Source organism: Montipora capricornis, chromosome 12 (assembly GCF_036669925.1).
Source record: "Montipora capricornis isolate CH-2021 chromosome 12, ASM3666992v2, whole genome shotgun sequence".
In the NCBI taxonomy this organism is placed as follows: Eukaryota; Metazoa; Cnidaria; class Anthozoa; order Scleractinia; family Acroporidae; genus Montipora; species Montipora capricornis.
This window is the reverse complement of record NC_090894.1, coordinates 2,597,887-2,609,397: the sequence shown is the minus strand read 5'-3', so window position 1 is coordinate 2,609,397 and position 11,511 is coordinate 2,597,887. Positions and strand designations below refer to the sequence as shown.

Below are 11,511 nucleotides of genomic sequence, written 5' to 3'. Positions count from 1 at the left end.
CTTGAACAACGGCGGTCACTTGAGTTGTTGGAGCGGTCGTTCGCTTGCGCAGTGTCAAGTATAACAAAACGTAGGAGTATGCAATGCCAGTAAATGCGGTAAAGACAATGATAATTCTGTAGATACCGTAGTAAGCAATCACTGATTCTGTTTCCTTCAGAGATATTATAGTCCCTGGAACTGTTGTCAGAACCGCTGCTGTCCAACAAATTTTTGCCAGGTATTTAAGACGACGTTTGGTCACAATTACTTTGTAGTTCTTCCATTTTCTTACGGCCACGTTCCTGTCCCAGGCAACCACCGCCAGATGGTAGAGAGAGGAAAACTGCATACATGTCTTCACGTTTTTACTTACAACTTGTAGAACGCAGACTCGCTCAAATGAAATTTGCCCGCAAATGAGTAAGACTTCAATCACCAAAATTAGGAACATCATAACACCTGTCAGAAGGTCGGCAATTGCCATACTAGACAGCGAAATGTAATAGTTTTGTTGCAGTTCTTTCCTCCGTTTCACGACTATTATCACTGATGCGTTCAACAGCATGATGATGGGTTGTAGAATCGTTGTAATGGCTACCGGAATCCATGCAAATATCGGCTGATTTGAGTAAAAACCTGACTCTTCCCAGCAGAAAGAAGCCAAATTTGAATTTGTAAGATTTTCATAGACTCCTCTCGTCTTGTTGGGATTCATTGCAATTAAATGCTTACCGTAAAACCACTGTACCAATCGTACAATTAACAGAATATACCTGCTTTTGAAATGCCATCTCCTCCTGCTCTTAAAATGAATTAGAATTTCTGCGATCTTACGTTCATCAAACCAGAACCGACATTGCACATCTTGAATACAAGATACAAAATGCTTGATTTAAACTGTCCACTTTTTGCTAAAGAGCATGTGACAGCTTGAAAAATTGAAAGGAAATGGCCAAGAGCTTTTGAAATGAATCAGGAAGTAAATTAATTAAAAGCGTTCATTTTCTTTCGGAGAGACAACGGAACAAATTTTGGTTCCTGAAGTAATGTATAATTAGTGACTGATGAGAGAAATGCCGTCTGCTATTATTACTTAATTGTTTTGATGCTTTCGTATTTATTAGAGATTATGTGCTGGCTTACAGAAGGCGCGAGTTATTGTCGCTTAATGTTTGATAAAAGTAATATTTACTGTTTCAATAAAGTTAATGTTATGACCCACTTATTGCAATTGCCGTGCTTTTTTCAGCAATAAATGATTGCAAAATGGGCGGTGAGCATTAACACTCACTGCTAACGTTCGCTAAATAGTCAAGTGAAGCAGTTCGCTTGCGCCAGTGTTTTCAGTAAAACGTTTGTTGCGACTCGGGCCCAAATCACGTGACTATTGCTGCTTTTGCCATCCTTTTATCCACGTTACATACAAACGTACATACATACACTTTATTACGACTCCTCTATGCAGGGCTATTTTGCCGTAATATATTTAAAAAACACAATAATCAAATTGCAAAAAAGCGAAAATATTCACATTTTTTTTACGAGTAGAAATATTTACATGAGTTACGCGGGTATAAATATATCATTCAGATTATTTTTAAAATGTTTCCAAGAATTTGGGCGGCAGCTTTCCTTGTAAAACTTGAGATATTGTAAGTCGCCTGAATGTTATCTGGAAGTAAGTTGTATTTTCTTGCCCCACGCAAGGCGAAAGAGCGTTGACCAGTTGATAATCTGCATTTAGGTACTAGGTTTAATTGTGCCGCCTTATTTCTAGTGCTACGTCCTGATACACTTAGGGTGCGTTCGGTTGTCCATATTCCGGAATAGGAATACATGGAATAGAAGTTAGAAATCCTTCGTTTTTACGGAGATTCACATGAAAATTGTCAAACACTTGCTAAAAGCTATTTTAAACATATCTTTATCATTCTTGTTGCTTCAAAACGCCAGACCTATCGTTTTAAATCGTCACTTCACGTATTCTTATTCCGGAATAGGGTCAATCGAACGCGCCCTTAATCTATCATGAAATCAATTGGAAAGATAAGGTGGCGCCTGATTTATTTTTCACTTCTGAACCATAATAGCAGTATTTAATCAGAGTTTCTGATGGACGCTTATATTCGCCAACCAGGGAATTTGCGCAGCAGAGACATGATCTAATTTTTGAGGCCGAAGATAATTCGGCAGGCAAAGTTCTGGATAAGTTAAAGTTTGCAAAGGCTTTTGCTGGAGGTATTACCCTATACCTTAGAACACTAGAACAGTCTGCTAAAAATAAGAACATTGATTATTAATATAATAAAGTAAGGGTAAGGGCACTGAAAACGCCAAAGCATGTGACACCATTTTTGGGATGCTTTTAGGAAGCTAATGCGGAGATTTTCCATACACTTGGATGTTTTGAGGAAGCGTACGGCGATTTCGCTACGCTTTAAGAACGAAGTATTCAACATTTCGGAGCGATATTACAGTCAATCATTATCCCTGTTTCTGAACAGCATGTTGTCTGGGTATTAATTTCGCTACGAGCGAACGAACCATTAGCCATTTTTTGATGCTTTTAGGAAGCTTGCTGCGATTTTTGCTACACTTGGATGTTTGGAGAAGTGTACAGTCAGTCATTATTCCTGTTTCTGAACAACATGGTATAAGGATATTAAGGACACATTCGCAACATTTGTGAATGCTATTCTGGTCGATTTTTATAGTTTTCTATAGACCGAATGCATAAATGGCGGCCAAAAAAATATTCTTTTGTTTATGTGCTAATTAGACTCACTAGCCTCGTTTTCGTGTTTGACTTGGGCCATTTTAGTTTCAATAGGAATAAAACGCAAATAGCGGTTACAAACATTTGCTTGAAATGTATAACTTTTATAAACTTAACGTTTCGTATTTTACAACATACATCATCAGAAGTGATTATTATTCAGTTACAGATAAATTTAAATTCAAAAATACAACTTTACGGACTGGGAACTAACGAAATTGATTGACATAAAACGACAAGAATATGCTAATGATAGAGATATAGTTTCTCACTGCCAACGTTTTCATTTAAGGCTGGCTTTAGTTCACGGATCAACAGAGACTCTAATAATTTTGCAATGCATGTCTGATCGACCAGTTGCTAATATTTCAAAATGATCCCACTTAATTCTATGGTTGGTTAAGAAAACATGATCAGCAATTGCAGATTCGTGACAATTTGTAGTTGAGGCTTCAAAATGTTCTGTTTTTCTGTGACGTAATCGGCGTTTCGTTTTCCCTATGTAGAAATCATTGCAATCCCAGCAGTTTGCTCTGTACACTGCTTTTGACCTGAAGGAAGGAGCTAGTTTATCTTTGTAAGGGAAAAAAGACTTGATTCTTCGGGTGTTCTGAAAAACTATTGTGACGTTGAAAATACTATAGAATTTGTTTACACAAGATCTCAGCGGTTTTGTGAGGTGTTTGCTGTGATGACCTAAGAAAGGTAGAACGATAAGAACTTCTTTTTTCTTAACTGTTTGTACAGGATCTTTTGGCTTATTTTGATGTTTCTCAATGACATCATTCACATGATATTTAACAGTTCCCATAGGGTAGCCATTAAGTGACAAAATCCACTTGAGGTCATCTTGGTCATCTAACCTGTTTGCGTTTCACCTAAGTTTTTCGTTCTCTCACCACCTGACACTTTCATCGCGACGCTTTAAGAACGAGGCATTCAAAATTTCGGAGCGCTATTACAGTCAGTCATTTTTTCTGTTTCTGAACAGCATGTTGTCAGGGAAGTGAGATATGTCCAGGTTTGACCCTAATTAGATGCACGCGGATTTCAGTAAGCGTCACGAAGTGTCCTCTTGCTCTTCTAGCCAACTTCAACATCACTTGTGTCTCAGAATACAGACAATTTATGTCACAAAGTGTCCCCCAAATGCTGCTCTTTAAGTGAAGATTAACTGCTGCATTTACCCAAAGCTAAAAATAACGCTAACCTTTACCCTTACCTTATTGTTGAAAATAGGTAGCAAATGCTTAGACTTGAAGGGACACTTTGTGTTGGATGTCAAAATTGGGCGTGCATCTAATTAGGGTCAAACCTGGACATAAGTGGGGTATTTAAGGACACATTCGCAACATTTGTGATTGCTGTTGTGGTCGATGTTTATAGTTTTCTATGCGTATATCGATATTTTAGTTACTACATGTTTTGAGGAAGTGTACAGCGATTTCGCGACTCTTTAAGAACGAAGCATTCAACATTTCGGAGCGCTATTACAGTCAGTCATTTTTGCTGTTTCTGAACAGCATGTTGTCAGGGTATCTACGCGTGTATCGACAACGAAGCATACAAGATTTTTGAGCAGCACAGCCTCCTTTGTTCATCGAATTTTTTCTTTCTCTCACCACCTGACACTAAAAGTCGGGTCGACTTTCAAATGACGGGTCGTCACGATCCATCCAGATATTTGAAGCTGCCCGAGGCAGTTCGACTTCCGGCAGTAAATCTCACTTCCTTTTTAAACTTCACGACCCGACATCCGATGAGTCGGGCCGTCAACAGCAATTGACGACCCGACCCAGTTCATTTATATTGGACATGTGTGACCTAGAAGCTATCCCGGCTAGTTCACCGCGGCCAGCGGGTCTTCATTTCAGCGGTAAGAAATGCAAAAAAATGAAGATGAATGTTGCAACATCGAATGTACGAACTATGCTTGACAAGGACAATGACACAATGCTACAAGTTTGCACACAACGAGGCCTGAGCATTACCAATACCTTCTTCCAGTAGCCAGACAAGAATTTCTTCACTTGGAGACACCCTCGATCAAAGCACTCACACCTGCTTGACTATTTTGTCACCAGAAAGACCTGTATGCCTGAGATTCTATCAACAAAAGCAATGAGAGCCGCAGAGTGTTCGACAGACCACTAGTCCGGTCCCAGCTCAGACTGCAACTGATATTCCCCAGAAGGATGGAGCCTTTAAAGTCACCATCAAAGAAATTGAACAAAGGGAAGCTGAAGAGGGAGGAACATCAGCAGGCACTGGCAGCAGCCATTACTGCTGCTCTGGGGTCTGTGGACAACACTGGAGGAGAAGCAAGAGAAGTGGAGCAAATGTGGACCCACATGAAAGAAACTGTGCTCTCTGCTGCTGATGGAGTCCTTGGTCGGCCATCACGAAAGACTCCTGAATTGTTTCTCGAGAATGAAGAGGGAATCCAGCCACTACTTGATGAAAAGACGAGGATCTACAACAGACACCTGCGTGAAAACTCTGCTACGACCAACATAGCCCTTAGAGAGATCAAGGCCAAGTTGCAGAGAGAGATCATGGTAATAAAAGACAAGTGGTGGAATGAGAAGGCAGAAGAGTTGCAAGAGAAGGACTAAAGGCCATTTATGGCCCAAGAAGCAATGCAGTGGCACCTGTTAAGAGCGCTGATGGTAGCCAGCTCCACACAAATCTGGAAGACATCAAAGCTCGGTGGAAACAGCATTTCTGCAACCTGCTAAACCAGCAGGGCACAGCAGATCCAAGTGCTAGTCATGGGATCAGGAGAAGGCAAACAAGAGAAGACCTCAGTGTGCCAATCACTGAAGAAGTGCTTGATAAAGCACTGAAGACAACAAGATGTGGCAAAGCACCAGGGCAGGACAGTATTCCTGCTAATGTGTGAAGGATGGGGGGAACACGCCTCAAAAAAACTGGGCTCCTGGAGCTGTTCAGTGCATGCTGGGACACGGAATGCCTCCCCCAGGACTTCAAGGATGCAGTAGTTGTTACTGTGTACAAGACGAAAGGCAGAGAAGCGAATGTGGGAATCACCGCGGCATTTCTCTTTTGGCTACCGCTGGGAAGATATTGGCCAAGATCATTCTGAACCGAATCAAGACTATTTCGGAAGAAGTACTCCTGAAAGCCAATGTGGTTTCAGGGCTGGTAAGTCAACAACAGATATGATCTTCACTCTTCGCCAGCTCCAAGAGAAAGCCATTGAACAACGCCAGCCTCTCTACACAGTCTTTGTTGACTTCTCCATAACTTTCGACACTGTGGACCTGGAAACACTCTGGAAAGTTCTGGAAGTGTACGGTTGCCCTGAGAAAGTGGTGAAGATTATCAAACTCTTTCATGAAGGAACGCTTGGAAAAGTCTCCATGGCAGGCGACTTCAGTGAAGCCTTCGCCGTCAACCATGGTGTCAAACAAGGATGTTTGCTTGCCCCTACCCTGTTCACTCTTTACCTTGCTGCAGTACTGGAGACAATGGGAACCAACCTCACCAAATGAGTCTTGATGAAGACTAGATCAGATGGGAAGCTGTTCAATCTGTCCAGTCTGAAAGCGTCAAGCAAGACCAGAGAGCTCTGTGTGACGGAACTGCTATATGCAGACGACTCAGCTTTGGTCGCTACTAACCATTAAGACATACAAGAGATTGTGGACCGTTTTTCTGCTGCAGCAACACTGATTGGTCTCAAGATCAATGTCTCCAAAACAGAACTCCTCTACCAACCTCCTCCTGATGAACGTTTTGAGTGCCAAGAGGTGTTTGTCAATGGTGATGCCTTGAAAAAGTCTAGTCATTTCACCTATCTCGGTAGCGCAGTCACAGACACCAACTCGTGCCGATCTTGAAGTTGAGCGGCGCACTCAAGCTGCCGCGAAAGCATTTGGCTCCTTGCAGAAGCGCTCGTGGTCTCAACATAGCATCAAGTGAAAGACGAAAGTGAACGTCTATGACGCTGCCATATTGCCATCACTGCTCTACTAAGTAGAGTCCACGACCCTCTATCAACGCCACATCAAAAGGCTGACCAGATAACAGATCCGCCACCTGCGCCAGATACAAGGGATACGATGGCAAGATCGAGTGCCCGACGTTGAAGTCCTCAGAAGAGCAGAGACACCAAGCGTCCAAGCTCTCATCACCACGTCTCAACTTCGCTGGGCTGGACACGTACGGCGAATGCCAGACTCAAGGCTGCCAAAGGCAGTACTCTATGGCGAGCTCAGTGAAGGGAAGAGAAAGCAAGGTAGACAGAAGCTACGCTTCAAGGACGTGCTGAAGCGGCACATGAAAAATGGCAATGTCAAGTCTGAAACCTGGGAGCAAGATGCTTTGGACAGAAGATTCTGGAGAGCCACTGTTAAACAGTCAGTGAAAAGCATAGAGGAGAAACGACAGCTGGAATATCAGCGTGCTCATGAAAGAAGACATTCCACTGCAACATCAGGACATACATGTAGTCGCTGCTACGAGATCTGCCGCTCACGGGCGGGCCTGGCTGCCCATCAGAGATTCTGCCTCACCTAACATAAGCAAGTGAAGCTATAATCTTCGCAGTTAATGATGAAATGGTATATGAAATGATTCATATATGAACTGCGGATATGAAATGAAGTGAAGCTATGATCTTCGCAGTTAGGAACGCAAAGAAGATCATAGGTTCAGTTGATTTCATATCCGCAGTTCCTATATGATTCATTTCATATACCATTTCATCATTGATTCATTTCTCACGGGACCATTAGAACCCACAAATGGCCAGCTCCCAACGTCAGTGGCTTCATAGCTCAGTTGGTTAGAGCGTCGCACCGGAATCGCGAGGTCACGGGTTCAAACCCCGTTGAAGTCCTGAATTTTTCAGGCTTCTCTACGCAATTGCAAAAATTGCGTTCCTAACTGCGAAGATCATAGCTTCACTTGATTTCATATCCGCAGTTCATATATGATTCATTTCATATACCATTTCATCATCCCCTGCGATGGACTGCCGAAGAAGAAGAAGTTGTATTTCTAATTAGTCGCTATTATCATTAGAAAAGCACAGAGGTTTGTATCAAAGCAGGGTCACCGGCAGCCTCGCTTCCATACTTAGGCCAAGCAACGTAGCTACAACTGTAAAATGGTCTATTGGAGCATGTTCACTCAGCTTGTCGAGGAATTACTTATTGAATACATCAACTTCTCATTAAAATCGTCGAAAATATTAGCAATGTGAAAAGGGACACCCTCCAAATCACTCACCCATGACTCAGGATTGTAGCTTTTGTAGCTTCTGGTATAAAATATAAAATGGCCGAGGATTCGGAGCTTTGAGTTTTAGTGTAACCACAACCAAGCAATGATCGGCAACTGCCGAGATATTTACATAGCAGCTAGCAATGAAGTTCTCGTTTGTTGTAAGCGCCAAAGCAATAGCTCGGCCCTCAGGATGAGAAGAGTCCAGAAAAACGTGCATTTACGTCGCCAATTATTATGATTTCCATTCCTAGGAGGATAAACAATAAACCATGTTGTGGAGGGCTGAACTTCGTCTGAACATGTCAACATATCCACGACGGAACTCGTTTGGATTGTTGGCATAAACATTTGTACTATAGGATAAACTAAATCACTACAGTCTTCTTAAATATAGTCATTGTTGAAGGGAAATTTTCTTCATTTTAAAGAAAGCCCCAATTTATGAGTCTGCACACAGCTGCTGTGGTGATTGAAACCAAGGCTGTGATTGGCTGTTCACAATCGAGGATATTGTTATTTTTATGATTACAGCATTTATGCTATTACCTAAGATATTTCTGCAAACTGATTGGCTGAGAGGAGAGGTATGTTAGCTTAACTTGAAATACATTCATATCAAAATTACGGTTACTATGGTAACAAAAAGCACTAGTAACTCTCTATTAAAAAATTGTCAAAACTCCGCAGAACTAAATAAAATACACAATCTACTACAAACTAAAACTGTCCTAACAATCATCGTAAAAATTATGGTAACCAAAATCATGAAATTATCTCTTCGCGCGAGTTACGAAGAAATGGCGGAAACATTTCCAGATTTTGAAATTCAGGAGAGTCGAGAACTAAAAGAAAATTCATAAAACCAAAACTACGTTTTTATCCTGATACTCTCATTTCCGCAAGCATGGTTTCTTTCGCGGATTCACCGTTCGAATTCTCGTTGCTTCCTTCATCGCGCTTTTTAGATCCCTTAAAGCTATTACATCCAGTGCGTCCAAAACTCGATCTGAGCGAGTGGAGCGGTGGAACAGAGAGCTTTTCAAGGACAACGTGGAACGTGCACATCAAAGAAAAGAAAAATTAAAGAAAATCGTCGGAAATCAAAGGACAGAAAACGTAAACGATTTGAAAACAACATCCGACGTGTTTATCATATCTGCGTTGCTAATCCCCTGGCCAGAGAGCTTCCCCGCTGTCTTCTTTATCCCCTTCACTGATAATCCCTGAGACCTGCGTTAAAGTGGAAGATGTAGCAACGCTTCTCTTTAGACGAGATGCTAAGTTCATCGCTCACCTCCTACAAGCAAATTATTTTAGTAACGCGGCAGGGAGCAGGATGCTCACCAATCTTGAGCCGAATGTCAGGGACAGGGTGTACTGTATACTCTATCCTGACAGGAGCCCATCTGAAGCGTGCAACTTCCATACAGCGCCTGTGAAACGGCGTTTTCACAAGTAGGTTTATTTTTAGACTAGCCCTTCCCGCGAATTAGGTCAAAAAACAAAGGTAGTTCCGGTTCGGTGACCCTTTGACGTCAGCTTAATTTCTTGTAATTGGTGATCGGGCTCCTGTGGAAGTCTCATTCGCGGGAAATTCAATCTAAAAATAAATCGGTCTGTGAAAACGCCGTTACACGAACACAGTAGAGTTGTAGGCTTCGCTTCATGGGTTCCTCATCCTGACGAATATTGCACCCAAAGCATAGGTGAAGGGGAACAAAAAGAGGAAGATGAGGAAGAGGGGGAGGAGGAGGAAATCATGAGCAGCGAACAGGAAGAGAGCAGCAAACAGGAAGAAGAGTATAACATAAAGGAAGAAGAGAACGAGCAAGAGGAAGGAGGCATTTTATCGGAGTGAACGCGTGTTTCTTCAGAACCTGCGTCAATGAGTGATCGTGTTCAACGGGAAAATGCTTTCATAAGCATGCAGTAGCATTCTGGAACTTAATATTTCAAAAATATAGCACCATATAGAGGGACCTTTTTATTATAGTTTCCGGTCATATTTCGACTCTAATATATCCATTTCACACCAAAGCTAAACCATATTTGTAAAGCTGTTTTGTCAAACACGGTTAAAATTGATTTTTTTTTTTCCTGGAAGTTGCTTAAACTGATGTTTGTTGACTTCAAAGTTATAGCACAATGAAAACGCAAATCCATGCTCCCATTTAACCCTCTTCTGAGATGTTGTTGTTACAATTCTGTTAAACCTGTTTTTGATAACTAAACATGTCATGCTGGCGTGAGTGGGGCATTAATAGTATAACTGAATGCGATCCCAGTTCAGAAGTTTCATGATTATATAAGTAAAAAACCTGTTACTGTTAAGGCGATGTTACTTTTAAAAACTTTATAGCTTGTTTGTCATGTAGAATTAATTCCCTGAGAATTATTTTGGAACTGAGTTATCATATGTTTAGCATATGTTTATATTTCGTGAATAAACCAGAAGAATCCTAGTCTTTAATTTCCCCCCCACCCCCCCACCCCATAACAAAAATGAACCGTCCGTAAGAAGAGCCCTCACTTTATCGATCAACAGGTAATACACCAGAAAAACGCTCTAAAGTGTATTTGGCTTTATTTTTCAAAACTAAAATTTCGTATAGTGAAGCACAGGTTTCCCTCCTTTTTCGCTCAAATTTTGCAAGAATGTTGCCCGATAACGTCGGGTAAAAAACCCTGTCGGGGAATTTTTATATTTTGCCTCCTACGAAAGTAATGAGTATTTAAGCAAAGTTAATGCGTGTTTTATAAAAACTTAAAGTTTAACAGCGTATAAAAGACAAACCACACAATTAATCAAGATTCCGCGACACGGTTTTTAGATCAAGGTGTAAAGAAAAGGTAGCGATGTCGTTCGCTTTCTCCGGTTAAATTCTGACCGGAAACGAACTCAATTTGTGAAAGTACATACTTTTGGAAAATGATCGCTATTTTGGGAAATGTTCTTATTTCTTGCCTTAAATCAGCTAATAACCGGAATCTACAATCCCAAGCTTTCAGAAAATATATATTTTATTGGGGTTTTTATAAAATATGTGACCATGAAGCAGCGACGACGCGAGGTTGTCGTTAGGGGTATACTGATACCTTAAATGCATTTACATCTACACAACATAATTTGTCAACATAGTTTACCGAATCGAAAGGCATACATAAGTTGATGTTGTTGGTTGACCACTCTAGTAGCTTGACAGGCTCCCGGCTGACTGGATGTTATCATATGCATGTTGATGCTTGTCCGTCCTCAGTTTGGAATGCACGTGATATCATTGAATTTTACCAAGAAACCTGGACATGATGTCGATCTTTTCAGTACTTCTTTGCGGACCCGGCCAGCAGATAGGTAGCACGATGACGATTTTGTGAGCGATCGCGACCGGTTTTCTTTTGCTTTTGCTCGGCTTTGTTGTGCATTTTTCTGTTGGTTAAGGGAATATTCAGGGTAAATAAGTCGAGGAGTTTTAATTCTCAGTAATTCTAGCACTGCTTTT

At 41.3% G+C, this 11,511-nt stretch overlaps 1 protein-coding gene and 1 non-coding gene across 2 annotated transcripts in view; one reads left to right on the top strand and one right to left on the bottom strand.

Moving 5' to 3' along the window:
- The first annotated feature begins 7,549 nt into the window (after positions 1 to 7,549).
- Trnas-gga (transfer RNA serine (anticodon GGA)) lies at positions 7,550 to 7,622 on the top strand. The gene has a single exon. It is a non-coding gene; the product is annotated as a tRNA-Ser (tRNA).
- Positions 7,623 to 11,264: 3,642 nt separating this feature from the next.
- LOC138027549 (adenosine receptor A3-like) overlaps positions 11,265 to 11,511 on the bottom strand; it is a 1,152-nt gene continuing 905 nt past the window's right edge. The window contains exon 1 of the mRNA XM_068875093.1: positions 11,265 to 11,511. This exon is cut by the window's right edge and continues 905 nt beyond it. Coding sequence (XP_068731194.1) covers positions 11,265 to 11,511 — 247 coding nt within the window.